Raw genomic sequence first — 14,069 nt, 5'->3', positions numbered from 1 at the left:
TATATACTAATTTCTATACAGGAAAAACTAGTGGAAGCTCTCGCACCACATACAAAATCCAAAATTTACTCATATGAAATTAATAGCGGTTGTGAGTTAAACATATACTTTGTGAGATATACATATGTATATGTAACTCTTCTTTATTTTGAAGTTTTGAAAAACAACCGTTAAGGAAACTATTTAAATATAATATGTATGCTACCCGAGTAGGGATGCAAAATCGTGAAGTGAAACATCGATGATACAATGTATTTGGTTTATATAGCTTTATTGGTTTGCGAGTTATATACTAAAAACCTATTTGGGGGCGGGGTCACGCCCACTTAAAAAAAAAATTACATCCAAATGTGCCCCTCCCTAATGCGACCCTATGTTCCAAATTTCATTTTCATAACTTTATTTTTGGCTTAGTTATGACACTGAATAGGTTTTCGGTTTCCGCCATTTTGTGGTCGTGGCAGTGGACCGATTTTGCCCGAAAGCAACCTCCTCAGGGTGCCAAGGAATATGTGTTCCAAATTTCATTAAGATATCTTAATTTTTACTCAAGTTATCGCTTGCACGGACAGACGGACAGACATCTGGATTTCAAATCCACTCGTCATCCTGATCATTTATATATATATATAACCCCATATCTAGCTCTTTTATTTATTGGTGACACAGACAACCGTTAAGTGAACAAAACTATTATACTCTGTGCAACATGTTGCGAGAGTATAAAAACAGATTTCAACTCGGAATGATAGAATACAATATTACGACATAATGACGACATCCTGACCCAAAATGGGAACAGGCAACATGAAGAATTGTCAAATGGAAAACGGATATGTAAAACATAGTGAACCAAATTGAATAATGTGCAGATAAAATATCACATTGAACGAGATTCTTAAAATCGTCATCTATAAAATGATCCAATATAATAATGCAGATTTAAAATTATAATTGTTTGTTTTATTACAAAAAGTTCGCAATTTCGCCAATACAAATTCTGTTATTACACTGAGGTGAGATAATATTAAAATTATCTAACTTCGCCATTAGCATGGTGAAATACGCTCGTCATATTCAATGAAAACAGCTGACATCGAACACCTGATACAAATGTAAATATATGCATATTTAATATTCGCTAGCTCTCTCGCGAAAAATTTAAAGAAGAGAACGTGAAAATAACATGAAACATTTGAATTCGCTTTGCTTATAATCTGTAGAACGGCTATATAAATACGCATGTACTTTACAAGTCATTCAGTGCCAATATTTCGAGAAGAAGTAAATCAAAAGATATAAATTGCGTTGAAGATAACAACAACTTTGCGATCAGAAATTGTGAAATTGTTTGAAATGGTTCCATTAGCTCCAAAAATTAAACTAAGTAATGGTATGGAGATTCCAACAATCGGTCTCGGCACTTGGCGGTCGCATGAATCAGACGCAGAGCGTTCAGTGAAAGATGCTATAGACATAGGTTACAGACATATCGACACAGCATTCGTATATGAAAATGAAAAGGAAGTTGGTCGAGCTATCAATGCAAAAATTGGTGAAGGTATCATTAATCGTAAAGACATATTTGTAGTGACAAAATTGGGTGGCATTCATCACAATCCACAATTAGTGGAACATGCTTGCCGCAAGAGTCTCTCCAACCTGGGATTAAATTACATCGATTTATACCTGATGCACTTCCCTGTAGGTCAAATTCACAAAGGTGACGATAATGTACACGGGACTTTGGAGCTTTCCGACGTAGACTACCTCGATACTTGGCGAGCTATGGAAAAGTTAGTGGATTTGGGCTTAGTAAGCGGCATTGGGCTTTCTAACTTTAATGAGCAACAAACCGACCGTATACTACAAGTATGTCGTATTCGTCCTTTAGTCAATCAGGTAGAGTGTCACCCAGGTTTTAATCAAAAAAAGTTGATTACATTTTCGAAGGAGCGTGACATTATTATTACGGCATATTGCCCATTAGCGAGACCCAAGCCGGATCAACAATGGCCACCATTCCTTTACGATGCTACTGTTAAGGATTTATCCAAAAAATATGGAAAGACACCAGCACAAATATGTCTACGTTATCTGGTACAGTTGGGCACTATACCGATTCCAAAATCCGTATCTAAAAATCGTATAGCAGAAAATTTTGCAATTTTCGATTTTGAATTAAGCGACGAAGATATGAAAATAATTGATAGCTACAACACAGGTCAACGATTGATACCTTTTTCTGGTATGAGCCAGCACAAATACTTTCCATTCAATTCCGTCGCATAGCAGCAGTTTATACATTTATAATTGCTTAATAAATACAAATATTGTACATATTTATTTTGATCAAAATCGTATGATTTAAATAAATGTATACTTACATACATACATACATGATTATATATATATGTACGTATTTCGACAATTGGTAGTTTATTTTTTACACTTTGATATAAGCATCTGTAAGTATATACAGTGACCCCCGTTGAGTCTGTATTTTGCGTCGTTTTTTTTTCTCTAAATTTACATATAAGCTTTCCCCTTAAGTGCCTTTCTCGCTTAAATGTGTGTAACATTTAGGCCACAAATAAAAAATTGTTTGCAATTTTCCTCTGAGCATTGTAAACAGGATTTATATACATATTTTTGTAATGTTTTCTTTTTTTTATTAATAAGAAATAAATGTGATTTTCATTCGAAAAGAAAATAGTAGATCGAGGTATTTGAGAAAAAGTTTGGTAAGTTCCTCGGTAGTTTGGTAAGGAACTTAAGCCGAATTCATTTCTTCAACTTCAAAAATAGTATTCCTGGAGAGCTAAAGATTTCATTCCTCAAAGTAACAATTCATTGATTATTAATAAACTAAAAATCTGGCCCCACTTCCCTACGATTTTATGTTGTTAATAATATAATTTACCAACTTTTCCTTAAATATTTCATTTTTATTACACAAGTTGCATTTGAAATTTAATGCATCAATGTGAAAAATTAGTATCGATTTCGAAAAAGAAATACGTACTCTTAAATTGAGTTTTGGTCTCTTATATTTTTATTCGTTTCTTTATTATTAAAATACTTGATTTCTTTAAGATGGTGTCATTGCTAAACATTAAATTATTTGGAAAAATGGATGCGCTGATTTTATTATAAATTATGATTTTGTTTTATATATATACGTAGTTTTAAAATTTTTATGAGACTTTTTCCCTCAAAGAATTGTAGGCTTTGATTTTTTGTTTTAAATATTACAAAATTATTACCATCTTAGTATTTATTATTAGTAGTAATATGTAGCAAAATTCACAAATATTTATTTTGTTGTGTTTTTGGTGGTCGTTTATTGATTTTTTTTTTTTGTTTTTATTATATTTAATGTATTTCAAAAATAAAAATAGGAGACAACAAAATATATACTGGTGCACCCAAAAACATTGTTTTGATATTTTTAAATGCTTCTCTTGCTGCTTACACTGTCGTGTTTGTGCATGTGTGCGTGTATGCATGCAAATTGATATAACTTTGCTGTAGTTCCCACTTTTTCACTCACAAATACCGCTCCCGTTTTAACCCTACCGTTCCCAAATTTTCAATCTTTTGTTAATTATTATTTCTCAGGATTTCTCAAATATTTTTTTCCTTTCAATGCATTTTTTGTAATTAGATTTCACATTATTCGTTTACCTCTAAATACATGTTTACAATATATATTATTTTCTTTTAAATAAAATACGATTATTATTTAATAATCAATTAATCATGATCAAGAATTTGCCAATCAAAAAACATTTTAAGATACCCGTTCAAAAAAGGGGAAATAAAAAAATCGGGAGTGTATGGTTTTGCTTTGTTTTACGTGTAATGTGTTTTGTGTAGATTTGCTCTTTTAGAGCAAAAGGCATTTGGTCTTCTTCCTCTTCTTTACTTGTAATGCAGCTCTAGTAGCCGTTTCGAAGACATCTCGAACACCTTCCTTAGACTTAGCTGAACATTCCAAATATGCGAAGGCATTGATTTTCTCAGCCATAGCACGTCCCTCTTGAGGCTTAACAGGCTCCTGTTTCATTTTAGCCAGATCCTAAAAGTTATACAAATATTACTTAAACTTGCCTTGAACATTTTTTTTAACATACTCGAATAGTGTTGGGATCATTTCGCAAATCCTTTTTATTGCCCACCAAAATTATGGGAACATTTGGACAAAAATGTTTGACCTAGAAATAGTCGGTATTTAATTAGTATATTATTACAAAACAAATAGATTTACCTCTGGAGTCCATTTTTCAGGAATATTTTCTAATGAATCGGGCGAGTCCACAGAAAAGCACATCAGAATAACATCCGTATCTGGATAGCTTAATGGTCGAAGTCTGTCATAATCTTCTTGACCAGCTGTGTCCCATAAGGCCAACTCTACCTAATGTAAAATTTATTTATTTTAATTACTTCAATTATAAAAACAAAAAAAAAATAATAATAGAATTTAAATTTGTTTTATGTATAGGTAAATACATGTATATATATATATATATAACATTTTGGGTGACTCATGAATATGGTATTTAAAGCTAAAAGAGGCAAGTTAAAAATGAATGTCATTTTGTTTTACTAATTTTAAAGGGTAATATATACATATATGATAAAGTGAAAAAATAATATACAGAAATGTCCGATATATACATATGTACATGCATATATTTTAAAATAAGATACTATAAAATATATCTATATATACATATTGCCAAATTCTTAGAAACATACGAGATTTACCAACAATTGGTATAACGAATTTTAAAATAATTTTTCTTTCCATATTTAGGTTGTTTACATTTTTCCGTAGTTATATTTCTCTTTTCTTTGGTATTTAAATTATTTCAACTTACTTGTTTACCATCAACTTCAATATCTGCAACGTAGTTTTCAAAAACGGTTGGAACATATACCTCGGGAAACTGATCTTTACTAAAAACGATCAGAAGACAAGTCTTACCACAGGCACCATCGCCAACAATCACCAATTTTTTTCGAATCGTCGTCATTGGTTCTGCAAAAAAATGACATCACAAAATGGTTCACTTTGTTGGAAACAATAATTTTACGTATGTTTATATATTATATGCAACAATTGAACTATTTCCATTATGGTTTATATATATTTGTTTTATACGTGTAGAAGCATTTTTCATGGAAGTAAAATGTGGTGGTAAAAGGTATTACTACCGAAATCCACTCGGTACGGTAAATATTAGTAATATATTCAACAGCATTGGCATCTAGTTATTTCTGATAACAACTTAATAGCAAACTTGCAAATTTTTTTAAATTGTTAAGGATTCCAAGATGTCCATCAAACCATTCGACAATCTTCCATATAGGACCGCTGCAAAAACTGCTTTTGGAACCCTTCGCTAAACGGAAGCATCGCGGACGTCATCGCAATCGCCAGCGCATCTAATATCACAATAATCACCTTCATTATTACCACAACTCAGAAGTCACTGTCATAGCCCATTCGCAGTTTCTTGTGTGAGATTTTTTCTGACCACTTATACCCGCACCCCGAAATATTTAAAGAAACTTTTTCCTCCATTGACACTTGAAAATTTGCTTCTACTGTTTGAGGTTCACAATTTTCACTTACACAATTTGAAATTTTTTACTGCCGCACACTAGACAAAATCGACAACTGAGACAATAAAAATTTATAGAATGGCTCTACCTATTTGCCTTCGCACCAGTATTTTTTTGTGAGCAAACTCCTGTAAAATTAGATATATTTTAAAACTTCTTTCCCGATAAAATTATTACTTTTCATACGAATCGCCCGAAAATGATGATGAACAACGCCTTTAAAACACAAGTTACGATCGAAGCCGATGTCTATTCAGTAATGCCAATCAAACCAAAGAAGTTTACCCCAAGATTCACGATTATAAACAACCTAGTGATATTCGAATGAAATTATTATATACAAAATTAGCAAAATCTTAAACCCAATTATTTGAATGAAATCTTAAACAAAATGCATATGAAAAGAAATGAAATGGAAAAAATTAGTTTAATTATTGTGCCAAACGCTCGGAAAAACGGGCGATTTTTTGAGGGTTAGCAGCATTGAAAAATACGAAGTACTTCAACGCAGTAAAAAGAGAAAAATACTAGTTATAAAACTGAATGAGCAATAAGAAAAAGTGAAATGAATATAATATAACGAAAACAAAATGGCACCTATACGTATAACAGGGTTGATTAGTTATGAGTGGACCAGAATATTTTTATTATATTAATAAATAACTATAAACCATTTTGAAGCAAAAAAACAATGCTTTTTAATAATTTTTCCTACTTATTTTAAATAATTGTCATTCAGAATCACTTAATTGTAATTTTATATATTAATAATTTTTTAAAATTAACACAAAAAATGCTTGAAATATATGCGCCTAATGCAATTTACCAATGAAAATTTTAATACGATTGCTAAATGTGTGTAGATTGAATCAAAATTTTAAATTTTAAATTTGCAGTTCCGAAGAACGCACGTACTCAAGTTATATGGTATTTACAGTTTGAAAGCTTGGAGACTTTACAAGTTATGTGATATTTGACATTTTTATATTTTCACAAATTCACCGCACATGACAATTCGTTTTTTTAATTCGCCTTCTCTCTCATACATTCGTAAACAAGTACAGTGGCCAACAACAAAGTATTTCCCGCCGAAACTGAGCATCTGCTTGCGGTCGCTTGGAACCTATGTGAAATTTCCTATAAGAGGAGGTCGACGATCGATTCTACCTCAAATAGTTTTCTGACGTCGAGTAAATTGTGTTGGTGGATTAGTGGTTGGCCTATATTTTGCAATTAATAGAAATTTACAAGTGTATATTGTATTACATTATTTTATTAAATACAAAATGGCATTCGCTGGCAAAGAAAACATCGCAGACAACTTGGAGAAATTTTCACTGAAGGTGAGAAAAATTTTTACATATTGTTTTTGTACATATTTTAAAGTTAACAAATCCAACATGTGAAAGTTTAAATTATATGTTTTTTTTCATTAATTTATCCTTATTCGTTTCAGAGTCCAAGAAAAATTTTGACTGACGTTAATAACATTTGTAAAATGTCAATTGGTGACGAGGATTTGTCTTCTAAACAGGAGTCAACAGTCGAAAAAGTAACAACACTAGCTAGTAAGCCTGCAACACCATTTGACCCAACAATTGAACCATTGCTGAAAGAAAATCCACGTCGTTTCGTAATCATGCCAATTGAGTATCCCGATATTTGGCAAATGTACAAGAAGGTATGTAAGGTGGTGGTAAGGGGAACGCATATGTATATTTTCCTTAAATAAGAATAAAGCGAATATAATTATCAGCTGTTTCAACAAATTATGTATATATGATTGTAACCGTGTGTAGAACTGCCCAGCCGGTTCCGACGTCAGCATGGCGAGCATGTTTCAACATGTTAATTTTCGAGAATAGGGTACGCTATCGCACCTTAATTATTTGATATTTTCATATTGACAATACAAGATACATATATGTACATATATATGTATATTATGATATGATTCATAACACTATTACTTCGTTATGGTATATTAAACCATATCTAGCATGTATAGTTTGGCGCGTAAAAGATTTCTTCGTGAGTTGGCGCAAAATAATTCCCGCGCGCGCAATTGAAAGGTAACATATACATATGTATGTCTCATCGTCACATAGTGTTGTTGCCCACAATAAAGTCGTATAAGTTCTCGTGAGAAATGGAAATACATATTCAAAAATGTTGATTATAATTTGTTTTAGTCTTTATACTGTGTTATTGTTATCTACTAATGATGCCAAAAATATCTAAACCTATTTACTGGAACATACATAACTATTAAATATTGCAGGCAGAAGCGTCGTTTTGGACAGTTGAGGAAGTGGATCTTTCTAAAGATATGGATGATTGGGCACGTCTCACTGACAATGAACGGCATTTCATCTCACACGTATTAGCCTTTTTTGCCGCATCTGATGGTATTGTTAATGAGAATTTAGTTGAACGATTCAGTCAGGAGGTCCAAGTTACAGAGGCACGTTGTTTCTATGGATTTCAAATTGCTATGGAGAACGTGCATTCCGAAATGTATAGTATATTAATCGATACATATATTAAGGATTCGAAACAAAGGAACTATTTATTCAATGCTATTGAAACGATGCCTGCCGTAAAGCGTAAGGCAGATTGGGCACTTGCTTGGATTTCCTCAAAGTCGGCAAACTTTGGTGAACGTGTAATTGCATTTGCAGCTGTGGAAGGTATTTTTTTCAGTGGAAGTTTTGCGTCGATCTTCTGGCTTAAAAAACGTGGTTTAATGCCTGGCTTAACGTTTTCCAATGAGCTAATCTCACGAGACGAGGGTCTGCATTGTGATTTCGCATGTTTGATGTTTCAACATTTGATACAGAAGCCAAGTAATGAACGAATTATTGAAATCATTTCCGAAGCTGTTAAAATTGAGCAAGAATTCTTAACTGACGCTTTGCCCGTAAATTTAATTGGTATGAATTGCAAATCAATGTCCGATTATATAGAATTTGTGGCTGATCGCTTGTTAGTCGAGCTGGGAGTGGGGAAGGTAAAGTTAATGAATGAGTACTATATCCAGTCTAAGAATGCAGCTATGATATCCTTTTTTATAATAATTTTTGCAGATCTACAACACACCAAATCCTTTCAGTTTCATGGAACTTATTTCATTAGATGGCAAAACGAACTTTTTCGAAAAGAAGGTTGGAGAATACCAGAAATGGGGTGTTACTGCTAATCGAATGGATCATGTTTTTACATTAGACGCTGATTTCTAGAGACGACTTGTACCTTCCATTTGTACATATACCTATACACATAATTTTATATATTAATATTTAGTTTATACAAACAAGAGAATCTTATGATAATTTACTACACTTACCTGACACATGCATTATAACCTTGTATTCTTATTGTATGTAGTTACATATGTGTCATCATTCACATTTCACAATGTTTCATATTTCAATTTAAAAACATGCATAAAGACTAAAATAGATTGTAATAAATAGACTAAGCTATCAAAATAAAACAATGAAACAAATTAATCAAGTCTTATCAAGGCATTGGCTGTACTATATATTTAGTAATTTGTGTTGAAGAACAATATTTTAATACAAAGTTTATCCCAACGGTTAGAATAATCATTTTACAACCACAATTGTTTACACTTCCAATAATACAAAATGCGGTCATAGTGTCGATTAATAGGAATTCAAGTATCTTAAAGGGAAATAAAATTGCGCTTTATAATTGACAATATTTATTATAATCATTGAAGGGGTATGACCATTTATTGACAAATACAAGCAATGAAATATAATAGATATGGTATTGGGCTATTATTATAGTTTAAATAATGTATGCATACCTTTGGCCAAGTCGAACTCGTACAATATGTTACTACCAAGAAGAAATGAAACGTATAAATACCTAATAAATACACCATATTAACAATCAGAACATAGCAAAAAATTAAATAAAATAAGTAATTTTGATTTCATCTGTAATGAATTCACCTTGTCGTCGGCAAACATTGTAACTTGATTAAATATCCAATTACATATTTTATATGGGCTTGTAAAGTAAAGTGGTAACATATTTTTTTCGATAACGATGCGTTGCGCTCAATACCATAACACCATCTTTGATAGATAATGCATAAAGATGATTAAGCATAACATGATTAGGTTCCGGAAGCAAAGTCGGCTCACACTGAAATATTTATAATTAGTACTTGTAATCAATCCATTTATTTATACAACTGATGGATCCTTACCGATAGCGGCGTGTCTTTATTGAGTATCACTTGGAGTAGATGCGGCGGCAACACCGGCGGACCAGAAACCTTTTCCCATGGTTTAGGCTGTGGGACTTCTTGCGAATACTCCTTTTCCGCGTAGTTTGGCGCATTCTCACTGTCTTTAGCAAGAGCTTGAAACACTTCGAAATCGGACTGACGTACTGAGACTAAATTATTCTTAATGCCGTCATCATTTTCGATACTTTTCTGAAAGTTTTAAGAATTTTTATTTTTTTAAGCTTTATATTATGGTACTAGATTGACCGCATATATTTTTTAACAAGTTTTTAGTCTATCCTAAATTTATTTTTTTTGCATTATATTATATCACCTCCGTATGATTCATGTATGTTTTGTAGAAAATAATAAAAAACATTCTGAATTTCAAGTCAACTTGTTACATACTTGTATACTCAAGTTTTTATGTGTACGAGCCTATTTTCACTATCAGATAAACTCTAATCTATGAGTGGCCAAAACATATGTACATACAAATAAGTTTTTCTAAACGATTAAAATAATTTTAAAACAATCAAGCAATTATTATTTTTGGTCGATATTTAGCATTGTTTCTACTTGCCTTTCCTCTCCATATTTACACTATTAATTTAAAGAATAATTTATATTTAGGAGTTACAAATAAAATATACACAGTCACTTAATCATTTTTGCGTCTTAATCAAGTTTACGCATCAAAGTTTGTATGTTTTTAAAACAATATGAACATATGTATGTATGTATATGAGAGAAAAGACCATTCACAAGATTATCCATTGTATATTGATTTTTTTACTACGCAAAAATAATGTAGTCATTATTATTTTATTTTTTATTATGCTTACCAATTTAGGATCATGTTTCCATTCTCCATCTACACAAAACTTGTACTGATGATCACCCTCTGGAAGGTCAATAATAGCCACAAAATTTCCATGACTACGTGCCATTGGTATTGGCTTCCATTTTGAAAAAGTGCCTGAAATCATCACATTTTTACCACCTCCATCCCAACGCAATACGGTTGGCAAACCCGAATTTCTAGGTAGCTCTATAGTGGAATTTTCATCTTTGTCTTCATTAGAATCAGTAGTTGAATCTTTTACAGACATTGTGCTGCCGGAATTATTGTGAAGCAGTGTAGTACTACCTTCTGAAACAGTATTAGCGCGTTTACGAGGGGTGGGTGTGGTGTTTGCATCTATTGTAGTTGTGCTACCGACGGGCTTCGTGTAATATGGTTGATCTTCGTCTTCTTGCGAGGAACCACCGAGCAAGACTGAGCGAGCGTTCTTGTCATTTGTTACGTCTTTATCAAAAGTAAAGGTTTGAACGCCACTGCTGCCGATGTCACCAACTACACTCATCCCAGATGCTGCTGAAAACGAATCACCACGTCCAGCCATCTCTCGAAATGGAGAGTTTGGTGTTGATAGGTCACTTGACTTATGTCGTTCGCGGTGCATACTGGTACTGCCTGCATTGCCCATAACTGTCTAAACACCACGTTATTATACTCTTCTGCCACTTGGTTAAATGGATTCTTCGCGTTATTTTAAATAATAACCCTACTGATCAAGAACTTCTATTATTTTATTCCTAAATATTAATTAACTTGGTCGCAATATACTTCTGACACCTTATTGTCTTACTGTCGGTATAAATAGTTTCTTGTTTATTTTTAATTTTGTATAAGTTGTAAATTTATAAAATATGACTGCAATTGCCACTTGATTAATTTGGAAATAAACGATGTAAATTTTGTTACGTTCCGTAAATAAATAAATAAATTTATGTATATATATTTATGTAAGAATTATGTACTAAAATAAAAATATTTTCTTGGCTCGTACAAAATAAGGTGGAAAACGAATATGCTGCACGAACAGCTTCGTATTGTTTTTCTATTGTTTACCTCTGCAAATATGAGACACAGGGTCATACAAAATCACTGATTTTTTTTTTAAACATGCATTGAAAAGGTATATGTGACCATAACCACAAAGAAGTTTCCGATAATTGTTTTGCTAAGAGCTGTTTCAGACGTGTCAGCTCCTATAAGAGAGGAGGCGACGAAGAGAGGCGAAATTCTTCTATAAACTAAGAATTTCCGCAACAATAGTTGATACGTCTGAAACAGCTTTAAGCAAGAAAACATATAAAGTTTTTAATGCCATCTTTTCTGGTTGATTAACTCTATTAGGTAGCGCTCTTTGGTAATTCAAATATGATTTAACCATTAGTTGATTTGTTCATTCGTCCGTTTTCTCGTATAGTTGCTGTGTCTCCATATTGCATTCGAAAAAATTATGTATATGTTATACTGCTTTCAATAATATTATCCAGATAACAACAATTACCATTGGAAGCAACAAGTAAGAAACATGTGAAAATATTGTTTTCAGTTCAAACAATTTGCAACTAAGTGTTTCTTGTTAAAAAAAACATTATTAATCTCATAATAATAAATTTAATTTTATACTTTCTTCTTCCATATACATAGATATGCCTATTAAATGTAAAACAGATTGCGGACGAAATGCAGTACTTAAGGTAGATATCGTAGATACAATTGAAATTATTTGTTTAATTAATTCTGTGGTGTACATTGTATAGCGCCCAAAAACATCAGACGCTCTATGTAAAGACTGCTTTTTTGCCGCTTTTGAAGCCGAAATTCACTATACCATAATAACCAATAAACTATTTAAAATCGGAGAAAAAGTTGCAGTAGCTGCCAGTGGTGGAAAAGATTCAACAGTTTTAGCTTATGTATTAAAATTACTCAATGATCGCCATAATTACGGTCTTCAATTAATTCTTTTATCCATTGATGAAGGCATAACTGGGTACCGAGATGACAGTCTTGAGACAGTTAAAAAAAATCGCGATGACTATCAAATGCCCCTAAAAATACTTTCCTACGATGAGCTGTATGGCTGGACTATGGATCGCATTGTTGGACAAATTGGGCGATCAAATAACTGCACTTTTTGTGGAGTTTTTAGACGACAAGCGTTGGATCGTGGAGCAAAACAGCTTGAAGTGGATAGCATAGCTACTGGGCATAATGCTGATGATATTGCTGAAACCGTTTTGATGAATATTTTGCGAGGAGATACGGCCCGTTTAAGGCGTTGTACAGATATAAGAACCGGAGGTGGAGAAAACACAATTCCTCGTGTTAAACCACTTAAATACACCTACGAAAAGGAAATTGTTATGTATGCTCATTTTAAAAAGTTGATATATTTTTCGACCGAATGTGTGTTCGCACCAAACGCATACCGGGGACATGCACGTGCATACCTAAAAGACTTGGAAAAAGTTCGCCCATCGGTTATTATGGATATAATACATTCTGGGGAGCAACTACTTTTTAAAGATACAGTAAAAAAACCACTTAGAGGTACATGTGAACGCTGCGGATTCGTATCATCTCAACAGCCGTGCAAAGCTTGTATTTTATTAGAAGGATTAAACAGAGGACTCCCAAAATTAGGAATCGGAAAGAAATCGAAGGGAGATCGTATGAGATTGAAACAGGATAAAGAACTCGCGTTAAGGGAGCGTGCTAATTTAGTTAAAAATGATTTCTGATATAATAAACTATAAAACAATATACTATGTACATATTACTTTTAATTTGACTTTATTAGAAGGCAATATTGGTTTTTCCATATATATGTACTTGCTTTTAATGCATATCGAAAATATTTATGAATATACTTTATTCACTAATTCTTGAGGCGTTTACTTTCTTTTATTTATTGTTTTCTTTTAATACCTATCAATAAATTTGATGTTTTTAATAACTTGAGTACAGTGAGCTGAAATATTCTTCAGGAATCTTCATTTTTCTATATATGTAAATGTATGTGTATGTGGATTTGCGTGAGCAATCATCCGGCAGCAGTATTTTTCCAATAACTTGCTTATCAACCTACGAAAAACCACAACACCACAGTTCCGAGATCAGGAAGGCTAGTGATGGTTTGAAATATTTGAGCTGCGTCGAAAAAACATCGTCACACCAATGGTATTACTAACTTCCTAGTTTTTCTCTCAGAATGTCCTATATAACATAATTTCCTCATACATCTAATGTATGGTTTTGAATTTCTAAAATAAATTTTCGTATTAAATATGTAAATATTTGTTACGAGTTCAC

General features: G+C 32.4%; 5 protein-coding genes across 7 annotated transcripts; 3 read left to right on the top strand and 2 right to left on the bottom strand.

Moving 5' to 3' along the window:
• Positions 1-1,158: 1,158 nt before the first annotated feature.
• Positions 1,159-2,431, top strand: LOC105221434 (aldo-keto reductase family 1 member B1). The gene has a single exon (XM_011198425.3). The coding sequence runs from the start codon at positions 1,357-1,359 to the stop codon at positions 2,290-2,292; it is 936 nt and encodes a 311-aa protein (XP_011196727.1). The 5' UTR covers positions 1,159-1,356; the 3' UTR covers positions 2,293-2,431.
• A 919-nt stretch (positions 2,432-3,350) lies between these two features.
• Positions 3,351-5,926, bottom strand: Rho1_0 (ras-like GTP-binding protein Rho1). Of its 2 annotated transcripts, XM_011198421.3 has the most exons (6): positions 5,821-5,926; positions 5,645-5,762; positions 4,887-5,047; positions 4,271-4,420; positions 4,137-4,217; positions 3,351-4,081 (listed from the first exon to the last, which is right to left on the bottom strand). In XM_011198421.3, exons 3-6 carry the CDS (start codon positions 5,040-5,042, stop codon positions 3,890-3,892), a joined length of 579 nt encoding a protein of 192 aa, XP_011196723.1. In that variant the 5' UTR covers positions 5,043-5,047; positions 5,645-5,762; positions 5,821-5,926; the 3' UTR covers positions 3,351-3,889. The 2 variants fall into 2 exon arrangements, with proteins under 2 accessions (XP_011196723.1, XP_011196725.1); XM_011198423.3 differs by having other exon boundaries at positions 5,723-5,878.
• An 801-nt stretch (positions 5,927-6,727) lies between these two features.
• LOC105221424 (ribonucleoside-diphosphate reductase subunit M2) lies at positions 6,728-9,146 on the top strand. The gene is made up of 4 exons (XM_011198404.3): positions 6,728-6,977; positions 7,091-7,315; positions 7,916-8,644; positions 8,721-9,146. The coding sequence occupies exons 1-4, from the start codon at positions 6,921-6,923 to the stop codon at positions 8,871-8,873; spliced, it is 1,164 nt and encodes a 387-aa protein (XP_011196706.1). The 5' UTR covers positions 6,728-6,920; the 3' UTR covers positions 8,874-9,146.
• On the bottom strand, positions 9,147-11,772 carry LOC105221425 (5'-AMP-activated protein kinase subunit beta-1). Of its 2 annotated transcripts, XM_011198407.3 has the most exons (4): positions 10,744-11,771; positions 9,878-10,108; positions 9,618-9,813; positions 9,147-9,531 (listed from the first exon to the last, which is right to left on the bottom strand). In XM_011198407.3, the coding sequence occupies exons 1-3, from the start codon at positions 11,386-11,388 to the stop codon at positions 9,667-9,669; spliced, it is 1,023 nt and encodes a 340-aa protein (XP_011196709.2). In that variant the 5' UTR covers positions 11,389-11,771; the 3' UTR covers positions 9,147-9,531; positions 9,618-9,666. The 2 variants fall into 2 exon arrangements, with proteins under 2 accessions (XP_011196709.2, XP_011196708.2); XM_011198406.3 differs by having other exon boundaries at positions 9,147-9,813; positions 10,744-11,772.
• A 406-nt stretch (positions 11,773-12,178) lies between these two features.
• Positions 12,179-13,536, top strand: LOC105221426 (cytoplasmic tRNA 2-thiolation protein 1). Its single transcript, XM_011198409.3, has 3 exons — positions 12,179-12,273; positions 12,402-12,451; positions 12,515-13,536. Exons 2-3 carry the CDS (start codon positions 12,404-12,406, stop codon positions 13,496-13,498), a joined length of 1,032 nt encoding a protein of 343 aa, XP_011196711.1. The 5' UTR covers positions 12,179-12,273; positions 12,402-12,403; the 3' UTR covers positions 13,499-13,536.
• The last annotated feature ends 533 nt before the right edge of the window (positions 13,537-14,069 follow it).

Source organism: Zeugodacus cucurbitae, chromosome 6, assembly GCF_028554725.1.
Source record: "Zeugodacus cucurbitae isolate PBARC_wt_2022May chromosome 6, idZeuCucr1.2, whole genome shotgun sequence".
Classification (NCBI taxonomy): Eukaryota; Metazoa; Arthropoda; class Insecta; order Diptera; family Tephritidae; genus Zeugodacus; species Zeugodacus cucurbitae.
Note: the sequence above shows the minus strand (reverse complement) of the source record. Positions and strands in the feature narration are given on the sequence as shown.